The sequence below is a fragment of the Macaca thibetana genome, chromosome 18, assembly GCF_024542745.1.
Source record: "Macaca thibetana thibetana isolate TM-01 chromosome 18, ASM2454274v1, whole genome shotgun sequence".
Classification (NCBI taxonomy): domain Eukaryota; kingdom Metazoa; phylum Chordata; class Mammalia; order Primates; family Cercopithecidae; genus Macaca; species Macaca thibetana.
The window spans coordinates 66,216,067-66,234,372 of NC_065595.1; the positions used below are offsets into that span (position 1 = coordinate 66,216,067).

General features: G+C 39.7%; 1 protein-coding gene and 1 long non-coding RNA gene across 6 annotated transcripts in view; one reads left to right on the plus strand and one right to left on the minus strand.

Annotated features, from left to right (window-relative positions):
* ARHGAP28 (Rho GTPase activating protein 28) overlaps nt 1-18,306 on the plus strand; it is a 192,612-nt gene that overhangs the window by 141,820 nt on the left and 32,486 nt on the right. For all 5 annotated transcript variants that reach the window (XM_050767460.1, XM_050767461.1, XM_050767462.1 and 2 more), the window contains 5 exons: nt 7,984-8,068; nt 10,742-10,884; nt 13,248-13,413; nt 13,522-13,613; nt 15,981-16,058. In XM_050767460.1, coding sequence (XP_050623417.1) covers nt 7,984-8,068; nt 10,742-10,884; nt 13,248-13,413; nt 13,522-13,613; nt 15,981-16,058 — 564 coding nt within the window. The remainder of the gene's footprint in view (nt 1-7,983; nt 8,069-10,741; nt 10,885-13,247; nt 13,414-13,521; nt 13,614-15,980; nt 16,059-18,306) is intronic.
* On the minus strand, nt 13,242-16,685 carry LOC126941179 (uncharacterized). Its single transcript, XR_007721120.1, has 3 exons — nt 16,562-16,685; nt 14,773-14,888; nt 13,242-13,376 (listed from the first exon to the last, which is right to left on the minus strand). It is a non-coding gene; the product is annotated as an uncharacterized LOC126941179 (long non-coding RNA).

Here is an 18,306-nt window from a genome sequence, read left to right on the forward strand (position 1 = left end):
TGTTTGTCATTCCCCCTCCCATCACCCCCACTGCAAATCTCCAGTCAGTGTCTCTGAGCAGGTGCTCTGCGGGGAGGATATTATAGACCCTCCACAGGAGACAGAGACCCCATTAGATGAGGCAGTGGTTTTCCAGTGGCAGGTTGATGGAAGGCAGCAGTTAGCACAATAGCCACTCAGATGGAGGTGGCACGTTCAAAGGTTCTGCTAGGGCAATTGTTTCTCAACCCCTGTCCATTTCGAGAAACAAGGAGCTGATGACATTTACATGCATGACACATTCCTAGGAAATCCCTGTTGTTTAGGGAGATAATGCTGTTAGCCCCATATAGATTTGCTTTGTTGTTGTGTTTTTAGATTTTTGTTTATGCTATTGTTTTGTTTTGTTGCACAGTGATCATGTAAGAGGAATAAAATAATGTGAGTGACTTTTATCTTTTACTAATAACTCTGTAGGTTATGGCATAAATAGGCTGAGGGATGCCCACAATATCTGACCCACTGGCTGTAAATCAGCTCTTTCCCATTCAAGACCCAGCGTTGGGATGCAAATGAGTGAGAGTGTCTGTATTTTAGACATCACCTTAAATTCACCCCATTTATTAATGAAAACAAAGTCAGTCATTCACAAAGTCTGGTAACTGTTGGAATAAGGAGTGACCTGCGGTAGATCTTACACAGTTGTGCTGTTCCCTTGTGACTGGGGACTCGTGCTCTGAGGACTTGCCCAAGATCCTTTATCTTCCATTGCAACTTGTGGCACCCATGTGCCCAACAGGCACCCCTGCGTGGCAGCCTCAACTCTGCCTACCTCCTCCCCTCTTCATGCCCATCTCTGAGACCTGTGAATTTCATCATGTAAATGGTTATAAAATCTTTCTGCTCCCCTCCTGTCTTATACAGCCTCTTAGTACAGAAACTCATCGTTATCCTCCGTACTGCTGAAGCAGCCTCCTGAGTGATCTCCAGACTTTAGCTTTATTCTCTTCAAATCCATCCTTCCCAGAGCCTCAAGTCATTGATCTAAAATACAAGTCTTGCTTACAGCCTGCGGTGGTTCTCCAACACTTTCTAGTTAACGTGGGAGTTCCTGACGTGGTCGGACCCCTTGTCGGCCTCTGTAGTTGGCTTTAACACCCCCAGCATTTCGTACAAGCAGCAGCACAGGACTGCATGTGGTTCCACGCACGCACCACCAGAACTTGAAGGAGGACGATTGTGTGATTGAGTTGCCAAAGAAGAGGATGGTAGGCATGCCTTCCTTTCTAGGTGCTTCCATGGCCGCTCCATGGCCACAATTTTATTTCTGATAAGACTGTTGGTCATATTTTTCTATTTATTTATTCTTAGCTGCGAACTTCTTCGCATCATTGGTTCATTCAGTCATTCACTCAGCAAATTCTTATTGAGCGCATATGGTCTACAAATAGGCTTCTTGCCAGTTTGAGGGTATAAGAGAAAGAAAACGGTCTTTTGTGGCAGTTATAGAGCTGTCCAGAGTAAGTTAATCACCCAGATTTTGTTTTTATTTTCATTTTGTTTTTTTCTGAAGGTAGATTGAATGCCAGTAATGATATAAATAAAAATTTCAGCAGTATTGGGTCTAAAAAATACCTCACTGGCACTGGCCTTCAACTTACCTTGGATTATTTGTTACTCAGAGTATCTTTTAGAAAAGTTAAACAAAATGGTTATTTGCTGGAGTGGCTCACAGATGCCGAGTTAATGCTTTGGTAACTACATTTAGGGTCCTGTGCTTCTTGGTTATAAGGAACCACAGGGATCCCAGTTTGGTTTCCGAGCCTTCCAGAAGGAAGGATATCCAGTCATCAAATGAAGCAGGGGCCAGGGCTTCAGGGGTCCTGTCTGTGACACCTGTAAAAATAAACTTCTCCTGCCAGGCTAAATTCCTGGGGCCAATTTACTGTCATCCGCAAGACTTCAGGGGGCCCCAGCTACTTGCCCTACTGGAATTTACGTTGTAAAATGGTATGAAGAAGGGAACCTAAATTATCTTTTCCATAAGATAGCCATGACCTAACCCGTATCTTTCCCCTAGTCTTTCATCTTTTCTGCACGTTTGAAATGCCAACTTTATGAGAAGTAAAACCGCCAGGTTTGCAGATGTCTGTCTCTATGGTTTGTTTTTGAAATCTGTTAGAGTAGGTTCCCCCTCATCAAAGTCTGCATTAGAATTTCCTTTGGCCCTTCTTAGAAATTTTTTCTTCCAGATAAACATAGAAAAAGGCTAGGACTACCCCGTAAAAAATCTTGTTGTGACTTTATTAAGAATTTCATTGAATTTAAAGATTATTGTTGGAGAGAGAATTCACATCTCAAAACATTGAGTCTTCCCATTGAGGAATAATAATTGTGTTTTTCCATTTATTTATGCCTTCTATCCTTCAGTGAGGTTTCATAATTTATTCCTTTAAGTCTTACACGCATTTTCACACGTGCTAGTTTGCACTGGTATTTAAATCGTAAGATTTTTAATGATATTTTCTAGCTTGTTTTGCAGATATATAAGGAAAGTAGGTTGTTTTGTTTCTTATAACAGTGTCTCCTTTAGCTTCCTTCCTGAAGCTTTTCTACTGCTAAAAATTTTTCATTTAATTTTATGACTTTTCTCAGAACTCATCTGCATATACTGAAAATTTTATTGACTCAATATGTAAAATAATTACTCATCTCATTTTTTTCCCTTAGAGGACTGACCACAATCACTTATAACGTTGATTAATAATTATGAGGATCATTTGATAAGTTCTGGATTTTTCTTATGAATTCTTCTAATGTTTCATCATTAAGGAGAGTATTTATTCTAGGGTTCTGAGCCTTATAAATATTTTAATCAGGAATGGAGTTTGAATTATATCAAATGATTTTCCAATATCTGTTAAGATGAATGTATTGTTTTCCTTCTTTAATCAATTAATTTAGGAAATTACATTGATAGGTTTTTCTTATATTGAACTATAATTATATTTCATTTCTTAGATGAACCCAATTTATTGTGTTATGTTATTCTTTTTTTTTTTTTTTTGAGACAGAGTCTCACTCTGTCACCCAGGCTGGAGTACAGTGGCACAATCTCAGCTCACTGCAAGCTCCGCCTCCCGGGTTCACGCCATTCTTCTGCCTCAGCTTCCTGAGTAACTGTGACTACAGGCGCCTGCCACCACACCCAGCTAATTTTTTTTTGTATTTTTAGTAGAGATGAGGTTTCACCATGTTAGCCAGGATGGTCTCGATCTCCTGACCTCGTGATCTGTCCGCCTCGGCCTCCCAAAGTGCTGGGATTACAGGCGTGAGCCGTCGCGCCTGTAGAATTTGATTCACTACTATTTTAGTATTTTAACCTCCGTTCTAGTAAATGGGATTAGTCTATACATACAATTTATTAAAATTTGTTTACAGGGTTATTCTAATCTTTGTACAAATATGTTGAAAACCCTGGGTTCTTTTCAGTACCTTGGAGTCATTTACTGAACTATGATATAAACATATATAAATCTACACATATTTATAATTTATATATATTTCTGATATATTTAATAATTTGTTTAAGAAATCTCCAAAGCCTGGTATCATTGTAGGCATAAAGCTTTGTTTAATTTTTTTTTTGATGGAGTTTTGCTCTTGTCACCCAGGCTGGAGTGCAATGGCACGATCTCGGCACACTGCAACCTCCGCCTCCTGGGTTCAAGTGATTGTCCTTCCTCAGCCTCCTGAGCAGCTGGGATTACAGGTGCCCGCCACCACGACCGGCTAATTTTTTTGTATTTTTAGTAGAGACAGGGTTTCACCATGTTTGTCAGACTGGTCTTGAACTCCTGACCTCAGGTGATCCACCCGCCTCGGCCTCCCAAAGTGCTGGGATTACAGGTGTGAGCTGCTGCGCCCGGCTTGTTTATTTTTATTTTATTTTATTTTATCTTTTTGAGACGGAGTCTTGCTCTATCACCCAGTCTGGAGTGCAGTGGTGCGATCTTGGCTCACTGCAACCTCTGCCTCCCGGATTCAAGCCATTCTCCTGCCTTGGCCTCCCAAGTAGCTGGGACTACAGGCGCAAGCCACCATGCATGGCTAATTTTTGTATTTTTAGTAGAGACTGGGTTTCATCATATTAGCCAGGCTGGTCTCAAACTCCTGACCTCATGATCCACCTGCCTTGGCCTCCCAAAGTGCTGGAATTACAGGTGTGAGCCACCACACTGGGCCTGTTTAATTTTTTAATGGATGTAATTTAAGGGTTAGATTATTTTCTATCCCAATTTGTATGAATTTTGGTAATGTATATTTGCTTTAGCAAGATATACAATTTTCGAATTTCAAGGTATGTTATAAATTTATTGTGTGTGTGTGTATACACACACATATACGTGCACACACATATACAAATGTTTATTTACATTATAATTTTTAAATTATCTGTGATGGTAAATATTATTCATTTTTGTTTCTAAAATGTGTGTGTTATGTCTTAATCAGACTGTAAATAGTTGCCCATATCAGCAATATATTTTAAATTAATAAATGTTATTGTTACTTGTTTATTTTTGAGAGAAAGTCTTGCTCTATTACCCAGGCTGGAGTGCAGTGGCGTGATCATGGCTCACTGCAGCCTTGAACAACTGGGTTCAAGCTGTCTGCCTACTTCCGCTTCCCCAGTAACTGGGATTACAGGTGTGCACCACCATGCCCAGCTAATTTTTTTTTTTTTTTTAGGTAGAGATGAGGTCTTGCTATATTGCCCAGGCAGAACTTTATTTTTTAGAGCAGTTTAGGTTCACAGCAAAATTGAGTAGAAAAGTACAGCGATTTCCCCTATCTCACCATTCCTATGTATGCCTAATCTTTCCAGCAGCAATATTTTTAAAGAAATAACTAACTTTATTTAATTGTGCCTATTTTTTCCTATTGCAGTAATTTATTTAAACCTTATTTTTTTTTACATTCTGTCTTGGCTCTACTTGGGTAATTTTTTCTCATCTCTTAGAGTATGAAGATATTTCACTTAATTTTAGTCATTTGCATTAAAGTTAAGAATTTCTGAATAATACTTTGGCTATTCTCATGGATATTTGGTATTTAATATTCTCATTGTCTTGATATTTAGGTAATAATTTCAGATGTGAATTATATTTTAATTCAAGACATCATCAGAATACCTTTAAATTCATGTTGAATAGATTTTGCAAGTGTTTAAAATGTATTGCGTATTTGTCAGTGAATGTGGCTTCCTTAAGTTGGTCTCTGGGGAATTTGACAGTGTTTGCTAGTTGTGGATTTGTCCGTTCTGATCTTGGTTGCAGAACAAGAAGATGAGGAGCCTTACTGTCTTTACTGAATCAAGCACAGGTGACTTTAGTACATGGCGTCATATAGCACAGAAACTCAAACCATGAGCAAAAACCAAACCGCCAATCAGAGATATCAGAAACATATTTTGAGTCAATGAAATTTTAAGTCGTGAACAGAGCATTGAAAATGTTTTGTATAATCTTTATTGAATATGGAGGACATACCAGATAACGTTAGTCAAAGTCTAGTTATAAGAGAAAACTCTAGCAAATAGTACCAGGCTCCTACAATTTAAACATAATAACCCCTCATACTCTACTTTCCAATCCTAGCTTGGTGTAACTAGGGCAGCAGAGCAACTTTCAGCAGAGGGAAAGCACCCATTGTGATTCTGTCACTTTCCTTAGCAGTGAAAGCCCTGGCGAGAAACACATGTGGTTGAGCACATTAGGGAAACGGTGAGCTCAGTTATGAACAAGCTGGGAAGGTTGCTTTAAATGGGGGTGGTCTTTATATTTAAAATACATTAAAATCACTAGTACAAATAAAAAAACAATGCTAGTTGTAATATGATCCTTAATGAGGAACGGATGTTTTAAAATAATGTATGTCAAACATCTAGCCTTCCTGCTCAATCTACATCCCAACTCAGGTACCATTTACTGGCTGCCACTGTTCCTTCATCACCATGAATCATTCTCCCGCTGTAACACAAGAATGCACATGTGTTTGTCTTGCTCTGTTTTGTTTCTAACCCTGAGGATTCTAAGTCTCAACTCCTTGACCTGGCTTTCAAAACCTTCCAGAATTTGCACTGACTCGTCTGATTAATTTATTTCTTGTGTTTTGCTAATACCATGACTCGACTCCCGGTACCCCAGTCTCTTCATGATCCCCGGTGCTGAAATGCTTCAGATATTTCCATGCCTGAAATTTCTGCTTCCATCTCCGTCTGGCCTGAATGCTTCTGCCTGTCTCCTCTGCCTTTGGAAGTCCTTTTCATTATTCCTTAAGTTCCAGCTCAAGTCCAACCACCTCATCAGTGGAAACCCTCTGGGCAGCACCTCTTCCCTCTCAGTCGCTCTCCAATAACATTTGCAGCTGGGATTACAGAAATTAGTTCTTAACAGTGGCTTGATTGTCTTTTCCTAATGCTTTGTAAGTGTTACTCTGTTCTTCTCATTGTAAGTAGCTCAAGAGCAGGGATTATGACTCAAATTTCTGCTTCCCTCAAGAAAGTCCCACAATGATTTACATTACAAAGAGCAGGCACTCATTCAGTACAATTAACTGGCTAGGGGCCAGTTAAACCGTCAGAGAAAATTAAGAAAATGACATTCAGTAGGTTTAAGTATCCCAAACCATCTGTTTCAAGGCCTAAATAAATAAAAAAGTCTTATCAATTTTCAAAAGAGTCTTCTCACCCATAGGTAAGTTATTTCAAAGTCTGACAAAGCATTTCTTTGTTGGAAAACTTAAGGAAAGAGAAAAGTTGTCCACATCTCTTTAAGGATTTGAGTGTGTGGGTAATCTTTATTCCGTAATGTTACTTGTAGGGCCACCAAAGATCTGCCAGACGGTGAACCTGCATGACCCTAGACCTTTTTTCAGTTTGTCATTCTTCCACCAATTATAGGAATTGGGCATCTATGTTTCAATAATTGGGCACCTATTCATATGCCATTTACACAATTATAATTGTATCAACTTTTTTGAAATAAAATAGGAATAAAAGGAGATCATGAGGCTCAGAATTCAAGACTCCTTTGTGCAACTTGTAGTATCTGATAAAAGACCTTTCATGAAGCAGGTGTTCAATTATTGCTAAATAAATACAAGAATCAAAAAAATCAGGCTCTAGGGGAAAACATTTTATGTGTGAATAGCATATAAAATATTCTTGATGGAGTAGCAGATTTCACTATCACATATTCACAGATAACTCCCATATTAAAATTTATAAGATTTACATGTAAATTGTTTTGATAGGATTTGTGTGTAAATTTTTACTGATACCCATCCAGACATAGGCAGTAGCTTGCTTCACAGGCCTTTACAAGGATAGATACTCAACTTGTGATCATCCTGCAGAGTTCAGTGCTCTGGCAGGATATCAATTTAAAAAGTACGAAATTAATTAAGAGGGGAAATTGAATTAGAAAAGATACCTAATATTTTGTTAGTTACTATCACTCTGTATTTTGCTGCGAGGGAATTAATATGTTAATGTTATATTAACATAATATAATTAATATAAGTAAGACAAAAATGCATGAAGATTCATTAACAAATGATATTATAATTATCAAATTATGTGACATCAGGCATCATAATTTCTACATCTTAGTGAAGGTATAAGCAGCAATATCAAATTATGTGACATCAGGCCTCATAATTTCTACGTCTTAGCAAAGGTATAAGCAGCAAATATTTAAGAGCTAGGAAAGCACAGTTACATGGACCTTACACTGTTCCCTTTTGTGAAACCTGTGTAAGCTCACCATCCAAACCTAATGCAGAAACAGGAAATCAGATACAGGCCCTTTATGAAACCAAGAATGGCCTTTTTTTTGTGAAAATAACTGTTGGATACTGCAGAACATAAGTCAGGCTGAAATGTGGGGTGGACGGTATTTATGGTACAATGTTTTGTATTCATCTTCCTTTGCTTGGCAGGCTATACTTGAGACCATTCCAGATCTCCCAGTTCATTCCAATGGATCACCGGAGCCGGGACAGCCAGTGCAGAACGCAGTCAGTGGTGAGTGGCGTGCCTCCCATTGAACTTCAGCTGTGTCTTCTCGCTTTTGTCCTGGCACTCAGTACAGTTAGCAGTGAATTTCTAAAAGCAAAGTGTAAGTGTGCTTTTCTCCCTGTTGTGATTCTGTCACTTCTAGCACTCACTCCTCCCACCCAACTCCGAACACCCCATTGTGTCACACAAGACAAAATTAACTGAGCCAGACTGGAAGCAGAATCTCTTCCTCCTTCACGACCACCTCATCATGTAGAAACTCCTCCTGTGGGTAGTGTCTTTGCTTTAAAGGCTCTTTCCCGAGTGGTGTGGTCTTGTTTCAGGCAGGCCAGGAAGTAGGCCTCTTCTGAGGATCTCTACTTTCTGCTCAGGCATACGCAGCACCAGAGCAGCCTGCCCTGACAAGGCTGCGGGGGACGCTTTTATCTGGACCTCTTCCACTTGAGAGGCAGGCTCCCTAGATGGGCTCCGTATGGAATCTCAGATCCTCCTTGTAGGAAATAGGCCCCTTTAGGCCATACTTTTGTGATTTCTCAGTTTTTCCCAAAATATGTGCATTCTTTTTGTAAATAATGGAGCCTGTACTTTTTTCAGCTTTGGCTTCAAAAATCAAAGATGTTGAGGTGATGAGAATGTTCTAAAATTGATCATGGTGATGGTCGTACCACTCCGTGAATATGCTAAAAACCATTGGCAGGTATACTTTAAATGGGCGAATTGAATGGCATGTGAAGTGTATCTCAATAAGGCTGATAAGAAAAAATAAAAAAAGAAGGGACTTGCCAGACATTCGTATTCTACATCATTCTGTTTGTTGCCATACTGTGACTTAGTTGAAATCATGCCACTAAAAGCTAGCCGTCTATGTGGAGTGGTCCTGTGGTTTGGAGCATTGGCCTACATTGCTGCTCTCCAAAGAGTCTCTTCATAGATGCGTAGGTAGTTAGAGTTCTATTTGTTTATCTTCCTCTGTTTTGAATGCAAGCCCCTGTATAACAAGAGAACATCATAGCTCTCCCTTTGCCATTTTCTTTCTTTTATTTTATTTTATTTTTTTGAAACAAGAGTTTCGCTCTTGTCACTCAGGCTGGAGTGCAGTGGTGTAATCTCAGCCCACTGTAGCCTCTGCCTGCTGAGTTCAAGTGATTCTCTTGCCTCAGCCTCTCGAGTAACTGGAATTACAGGTGCCTACCACCATGCCTGGCTAATTTTTGTAATTTTAGTAGAGACAGGGTTTCTCCATGTTGGCCAGGCTGTTCTCAAATTCCTGACCTCAGGTGATCTGCCCACCTCGGCCTCCCAAGGTGCTGGAATTACAGGCGTGAGTCACTGTGCCTGGCGTCCCTTTGCTGTTTTCTAAGTTCTCGCTGTGCTCATTTATTATTGTGTTTTTAATTAGCATCTGAAAAAAACTATTCAGAATTTTTATATCTGTTGACTTACAAATTTCTCCACCTAATTTTAATGTAAAATTAACTAAGTTTTTTTAAATTCTGCCTTTTGTTCCTTTTACTTGGTAGTCCCCTAGTCAGTGCCTACAGCAGAGGGCAAAAGAGAATGAGTTCTTTTTATAATAAAATAATTATTCACTTTGCATGTGAACATGTGAACAGTTTTGCCAGGCAGTGAAACCAGATGACAAGCTGAAATCTGAATCAGAAATCAGGTTAGGATTGCCCAAATGATTTATGGATTCACTTGTTTTTGCTCAATGAATCTTTTTTTTTTTTTTTTTTTTTTTTGAGACGGAGTCTCACGCTGTTGCCCAGGCTGGAGTGCAGTGGCGCGATCTCGGCTCACTGCAAGCTCCGCCTCCTGGGTTCACGCCATTCTCCTGCCTCAGCCTCCTGAGTAGCTAGGACTACAGGCGCCCGCCACCGCGCCCGGCTAATTTTTTGTATTTTTAGTAGAGACGGGGTTTCACTGTGGTCTCGATTTCCTGACCTTGTGATCCGCCCGCCTCGGCCTCCCAAAGTGCTGGGATTACAGGCTTGAGCCACCGCGCCCGGCCTCAATGAATCTTTTGTCTTAATTTTCTAATTAGCTTGAGAAAAACATTTTTAAGGGGTACTACTTATCATCCATTCAGCTTTTTCTCAATGTATGTCATACAAGATCAGTTAACCAATATTAAATAACAAATTCCGATTAATTCACCTACACAGATTTAGCCATGAAATACAAATGGAATTTGAACAAACCTTAGGAGGCAGATATTCCACAGGTGAGGGGAGAAACAAGAGGAGTCAAAGTAGAGAGGAATTCTTGCAGATTCCACCCTTTCTTCCTCTGCTTTAAGCTTCTGCTTACCCATAACAGTGACACTGGGTCTAGATGAGCTTAATTGTAATATCATAAGAATATACATAAATACCCCATTTTGGACTTTCTTTTAATAATCTTCAGCAACTGTCATGAGACGTGCAAATCTAAAATTTAAAACACTCAGATTAAATTGTTTGGGCAATGATGATAAAGATATGTCCATGTGGAGGTCTGTGATGTGACATTATTGTTTAACTGAATTCCTCGGGGTGAGTCTGCTGCTTTTCCTTGCATATAAACACTATAACGTGCTTGTGGATTCACTTGTAAATATTTTGAATTTACTTTATCGCAAATAGTATTGACTGATTAAATGACATATTAAATAGTCTATATTCTTTGTTTTGTCTTTAGATGATGATTATCTAGAAAAGAACATTCCACCAGAGGCTGAAGAGCTGTCATTTGAAGTGTCTTATTCAGAAATGGTTACAGCGGCTCTAAAAAGAAATAAACTTAAGAAATCAGAGATTAAGAAAGAAGACTATGTTTTAACTGTAAGCAAAACCTTTCATGATTATTCCAGGAACTTCCTGTGACTTCACAGGACAAAACTAAGATTTCTTTTTTTAAATATCTCTGTGTGTGCACAAGGGGTTTTGGGAGGCCAGGCCTCACACTGTTCATAGTACCATTTCGGGTGTTATTTGGGCACCACTGGTTGTATAGTGCACAGCCTGCCTGGCTGTACCTGGCATTCCTGTGTTGAGGAAAGTTGTGAGACCGTAGGCTTGAATACTGTTTTACAAATGAAATAGGATTCTACCTGGCTTGTGAGCCTTCTTGCACTTTACATTCTTACTTTACTTATACATCAATGCAGACCCTACCTTTACACACTTGTGCCTCTGTAAGCCACGTATCAGAAGAGGGGACTGCAAAAAGTCACAGGCATAAGAGGAAGTGAGAGCTCACGGAACAGACAGTAAAAACACATCAAAACCAATTCAAGAACTTCTATTGTTACACGATGGGCAAAGAGAGCTATATACTTTGTTACCCCAAAGTCTAATTATTTAAATCCAGAATGTTATATCCAGGACGCCTCATAGAGAACTATGTAACATTGGTCTATTTGCCATTCAACCAATGCATGTGTGAGAAGTTTATCATGTGGAGTCTTGAATACTCTGTGCTGATTAGGGTTGGAGGCATGATGAGCAGGGCCCAGGCAGTTTCAGAGCTAAAAAAATGAGTCATCCAGAAACAGACTTTTTGTACCAGGTAACTTGAACCGTTCCCAAGAAACCATCCCATGACAGAGGAGAGGAAGAAGAAGGGAAGAACTCTCGGACTCACTGAGTGCCTTCTACAGGCATGACACTGAACTAGGTATTCTGTTAATAATGTAAGGTGGACCCTGGTGACTATTCCCATTTTACAGCTGAGGAAACTGAGGCCCAGAAAGGCTGAGTAACATGTCCAAAGCCCGCAGCTAGTGGGAAGCAGAAATAGGATTTGAAACTAAGTGTGTCCCACTTCAAAACCCTTCCTGGTCATTAAGCAGTCTCCAGGTTAGAGGGCAACGTGTGGTGGTCTAGGGAAAAGAGAGAAGCCTGCAGGACTCTGGTTTCAGGGGGAGCCCCTCCTTATCTTAAAGAGAGGCACCCAAGAGAGGATGCTGGCCTCGGCATCTCCTCATCGAAGCCAGCTCCTTCTGAGGTTTGGCTCTTCCCATGAAGAACTTTGCATAGGATTTAGCACATAGTAGTTGGTCAATAAATGACTGCAATTTTTGTTTCTGTTGTTGTTACGTATTACTGATATATGAGGACTTAGCCTCAAAAAGAAGGTAAACTAGCTAAGCGTTTAATAGCACAAGGCATGCCCCAAACCACATCCTACATTTTGTTTTATTTTTAAATACTTGAGGTTCCAAGGAGCAATTATTGAATGAATAAAGGAATGAATTAATGGATAGATTCTTTGACTACCCCAAGGAAGCTCCAATTTGGGAAACTGCTTTGGAAAATGTGAACTTAAAGCTTTATAATTTAAATTTAAGTGTTTATAATTTTATCTATGGGTTTGGGTTTTTTTGTTTACTTCAGCATTTTTTTCAATGCCACCCTTTCTGAGGGCAAAGTGAACCTGTGGGTGTTACATAGGAACCATCTTTTGCTTCTAAAAGGTCTTGCTGCTTACATTCATCACAGTATTTCTGCATCGTTGGAGGATTTGCTGCTGTTGTTGTTTTAGTGTCTTTTGTTTCTTAGTGTGAAAATGGAGAATATGTCAGTCTCATTGTCTTCAAAATCATAGTAGGATTATTTGCACTTTCTCTGTATTTTGCTTTTTTAAGAATTTGGAATCATTTAAATTTAATTTTTATGGTAGAATAGCTGTTGTCTCAGCAAGCATATATAATCAGTTTAAACTGGGAGTTTCCTAAAGTGTGCAGTATGGGATAGATAAACCTTGATTTAAAGATTGACTGTCCAAGAAGGAAAAAAAAACACGTTTGGAGCTCTCCTGGGATATACCTAGGTGTGTTTCCTGGTATGTGTGTGTCACATGTAGTTCCAATTAAGGGCCATGGTGTGTGCATTCCATGTGGTGCCTGACATATATGTTGTTTGACTATATCGGGTGTTCCTTGTAAAGAAGGCAGTCCTCACAGTTGCGATGGCAATATTATCATATACTTTAGACTGCTGTTTTGCTTCTAATTAGCATAGTGGTGATCTGCAAATGTTCTAAACCACATATTCATATTTCTAGGATGCAGCATGCTCCTTAGAGATATTTTGCAAAGAACATGTTCTACTCCATAGATTTAGAGTGTCCAGGTGGCATTTGAGTGAAGGTATAATAATTTTCCTTTACCAGAAAAAATAAATGCCCTCACTGTGTGTTTTAGAAATTTATTGTTCAGAAAACCAGATTCGGCTTAACTGAAGCAGGAGATCTGTCTGCTGAAGACATGAAGAAAATCCGCCATCTCTCTCTCATTGAATTGACTGCCTTTTTTGATGCCTTTGGAATTCAACTGAAAAGAAACAAAACAGAGAAAGTAAAAGGACGAGGTAACTAAGAAGACTGATTGCTTCTGGCTTTAACACTTTGACACAGTGGAATAAGATAATGCTTTTCTGAGTCTTTTTTCTTTCTCCCTTTACTGTCTCACAATGAAGACAATGGGATTTTTGGAGTTCCGCTTACAGTCCTCCTGGACAGTGACCGAAAGAAAGACCCTGGAGTGAAAGTTCCCCTGGTATTACAAAAAGTGAGTAGCAGGCAAACGAAAGGGGAATTCACAGAGCCTCATGCTTATGATTTGTTACTTTGTAAACCCACAAATAAATTTTCTTTTAGATTTAAAGACACTGTCGCCCTATTAGGACCCAGGCCCCTGGTGATTTTCAGCTTTATTCCATGAACCGCGTAACAGCCCATGGCTCCTGGACGAGTTGGCCTTGCTGCATTCTTTTGGAGCCTGTTACTTTTTATTTGCTCATAACACATCAGGTGATGGACACAGATGTTCTGACCCAGGGCACAAACAGTCACATTTTTTTCCAATATTTTTTCAAATGTTATTTGCCCCTATGAATGTGTTTGTGTATTTGATTATTCTGTCTAGATAAAGATGACCATTAATTATCACCATGCATATATAAACCATACAAATATTTGCTGAGATATAGCATAGGCTGGGTTTTAAAAATATGTATATGTGTAATCATTTTATCAATTTTCCAAACCAAGTTTAATAAAATCTAAAAGCCAGCATGTTCCGGCCATTTTCCTGTGTGTCTGGTCAGATAGGATACAGTTAGACAAAGAGAATAATTTGGGTGGAAGGAGGTTTTGAAGGTGGTGTTATCTGAACTATGAAATGCTAATGTCTCTGTGACTATTGTTGCTGAATACCTGATTTACTTTTAAGTCATGTTGTTTTATAGCCAACAATTTACAGTGGTTTTTACCTAAGTGTGCATTTATTCAACAGTGACATCCAGTGGCACAATTAAAACTCCTAGTCCTTAACACAAATCTTGTTGAATTTTAAATCAAGTTTTTAAATGATAAAAATGATAAATACTGTCTAAGAAGCATATACTTACTTGACACTGCTAATCGTACATCACTTGTTTAACTTCCTCTATTTTGTTACCAGTGCCTCAAAATGAGATAATTCTCAAGTCAGGTGACTGATTGGCTGGAGATAGGAGCCAGGAAGATGGCACCCAGATGGCCAAAGCATGCAAGCAACACCTTTGGACACACGGGCCGTCTGTGGGTGACTTCCCTAGGCAGGGCTGTGCCAGTGCTGTTTATGTAATGTCATGTCTAGTCAGCACGGAGCAGCCCAAGGAGGCTGGTGTTACCATTGCCCTTTTACTGATGAGGCAACTGAGGGATAGGAGAGTGAGATAACTTACCCAGGACACACAGTCAGCAAGAGGTGGAGTGGGAACAGGAGCAGAGCGTATAGCAAAGTCCAGAGTCCATGGTGACGCTGAGATTTTCTTTCCTTCATTAAAACCAGCATTTTGTCCTGTATGTGAAGGAGAGTTTAAAATATTCATCAAAATCAAAGACGATTCAGCACATGAGTTTATAATACTGTGTAGGTACAAACATCTAGCATAGAACTTAGCAAATAGAAAGTACTCAATAAGTGCTAGTTGAACTAAATCTGGATTTATATCATATTAGCAACATGTTAGTTGTTATTACTACTGGATGTTAAGTGTTCCTCACTACGGCACCTCAAGATAGTACTCTCCCGCTCCTACAAGACAGGCTTTTCTTACAGACATGTTTCTTCTTCCTAAATATCTATTTGTCTCCGTACCTAAAAGAATTACCTTAGTTCCAGGCACCATCCACCATCATTTCTTGAAAGGAAAATAGCAGAGACGCTGGATCCCCTTCTTACTGGGTGAACTTGGCCAAGTTATTATCCTTTCCAGAGATGCACTGTGAGCTGCTTTATTACAGCGAATTGAACTGTTTTCCTTAGACTCCTTAACAGTAGAATAGGGGTAACGAGAGTACCTACCTCACAGGGTTATTGTGGGGATTAGATGCGTTAATGTAGGTAAAGGACTGAGAATAGGATCTTACACATAATCAGTGCACAGTACATGGTAGTGTTTATTACTTTTTTAACACCCATCACCAACCTTAGAACTCGTGAAAGCTATTAATCTTTACCCTGTCTAAACTCCTTGATCAGACATCTAGAATTCCTACCGTTTCTTAGTCAGAGTGATTGCAACCAATGACAGTAGATTTAGAATCTCTTGTTACTGATCAGTCTGCAGAAAGAGTTATAGTAATCAGATCTTAAAAATGGTTAGAGGCATATGTAATTTGAGAGGTGGTTAAGAGCACAAACGAGTCGGTGCCATTACTTACAAGGTTGATCTCGGGAAAGTTGTATAACTACTATAAATCTCTACTTTCTCATTTGCATGTTGGAGGATAATGTTGGCAGCATAGGATGGTTATGAACATTTAACAGCATTCAAGCGTCAGGCACGTATATGCTTGGTCACTTATTGATTCATGTCATCATTGTTACTGTTTTATATGTTTATGATCACAGAGGCACTTATTCTTGTAATATATCATTGCTTTCTAGTTTTTTGAGAAAGTTGAGGAATCAGGTCTGGAATCTGAAGGAATTTTTCGACTTTCGGGATGTACTGCTAAAGTCAAGGTACTGAACATTTTGTCTCTTCTAGGTAGAGTTCTAAGCTAGCTAGACCCCGTTCACATAAGCATCGGGTATCTAGTCTTTGTTGTTGTTTATTAGATTATCACTTGGTCCTTCCTAGTATTCCTTGGTACCTGTGGTAACATGTTTGTTCCAGAGTGTTTTCATGATCCAGAATTTTAAAAATCAAGGCAGAAACATTAAAAAACCAAAAACAACAATGAAATAGCACATCAATTCACCATAAAAAACTGCTGCTTCCCTTTAGTTTGGAAAAGTTGAAACGTCTCACCACTGTTTTGGAGGTTAAACACCTTAGTTTGTTGTGTTCCTCTCAGCCATGGAATTCACTAAGCCAATGTTATATGAGCCTTTATTTCCATCATTCGTTGGTTTAAACATTCCTTGGCTCTCCCTTTAGTGAAAGCTCTTACAGGAATTTGTAGCAGTGGCTATATAACCACTAGAATACTCACTCAGCAGTTCCAAAACCCAGTTCCACTTACGGTAATGTTAACATCCACATCTAAAACCAGCTGTTCAGTGTGAATCTTCTTCCTTTGCTTCCTTACTTCCATGAGGTGACCAACTCTACAGTATAATAGCGCAAAGAATTATTAGAAAAGAAAAGCTTTTCTCATAAAAATCCACCAAAATATCCCACTGTGTCTGTGGTAGGCATCCACCATGGAGAGCTCCTTCCTGCAGTTGGATCACTCCCTGGCTTGCAAATGTGAAAACCTGAGCAGTTTTAAAAGATGGATCCCTGAGCAAACAGTCTCGGGGCAGGGGAAAACAAATGTGGTAATGTTTATCAAAAAGACATTTGTAGAGGCAAAACAGCGTCTCTTCATTAATTCATTTTGGTACATGCTTTGGGAAATTCTATTTGTATCAGTCTCACAGTTTTTATATAGAAGTGTGATGAGAGGTTTTTCTAAGTGGAAACTGAGAATAGATAGGCTGTGTCTATTGGATCCTCCAGAAAGCAGATGCTGAGATGGGTGAGGAGCAGAGGAGGGTCATGGCAGTACTGCTTCTGCAGGATGAAAGGGGCAGGAATCAGGATTGGCTGGGGTGAGGCTCCGACCACGGTGCAGGTCTGACAATTCCTAATCGTGGAGGAGCTGTGTGCTGGGCAGAATGGGCCAGGCCCTAGTACCCGTGCCTCCCTCCGTCGTGGGCTGGGGCTTCCTGCAGAAAATATGGCTGAGCCACATCTGGAAGGGGCCTGCAGCTGGGAGAGTCTGCTACCTGAGCTTTTGCACTGAGGGCGAGGTCTTCCGTGAAGGGAGGTCAGAGCAGGGCACCAGGACTCAGGGCTCCAGGCATGTTGAGGGGTTACGACTTCCCTGAGAGTGGAGTTGGCTGAATAGCTGGCACAAGTTCTTGTGGAAGGCAGGGAGAAGCCCAACGGCTCCTTAAGGTTTATGCTTTCTAAGTTGAATCTGCTTTTTGTCTCCATTTCTCGTGTGTTTGGTTCCTACATACTCTTCTAAACAGATGTATCCTACACGTAAGGATGAAAACCATTACTTATTTTGGTTAAATCTTTGGTTATATCTGCAGAGTCAGAGAACCAAAATGAAAGAAAGAAATTTCCTAAACAGAAACATATTCCATCTCTTGAAACCTCTGTCCATAATTGGGAAACTATTTGCATATGTTCTTCCTGGTTCCTCTGTGTGTGTGTGTGTGTGTGTGTGCGCGCACGTGCGTGCGTGCGTGTACACACGCATGCATGGGTGTATAACATGCATAATGGATATGACTTAAATGTCTTGTTTCTAAATCACCAAAAGGAGAAAACATTACAGGGCATTTCTTATGTGCACAAAGTTTAATGTCATAGCAGCAGTTACCTTTCTTTGTCTAATCTTCCACTGAAAAATGCTTCTCAAAGGCTAATCATTCCTTCAGAATGTTCTTATAGGCACATGCATTCCTGGACCACATATAGGTCAAAGTCTTTTTTCTCCCCAGTTTTACGTAGTTTCAGCCTATTTATTCCATCACTTATTAGTGGAAAATGTAATCCAGATGTTTTCATGGTTTGAGCCCCAGGAAGGCCAATGTGAAAGAAATCTGGGCAAGTGAACAGAAACCGGGAAACACTGCAGTTAGAAAGACATTGAAACGTGATGCGTTAAAGGGCTCTTTATTCCTCTCCTTCATTCAAGCTTTTTATTTAAGCTACCTCCTTTTTTGTAATTCATCCACTGAACTACTGAAAACTCCATTATAATTATCC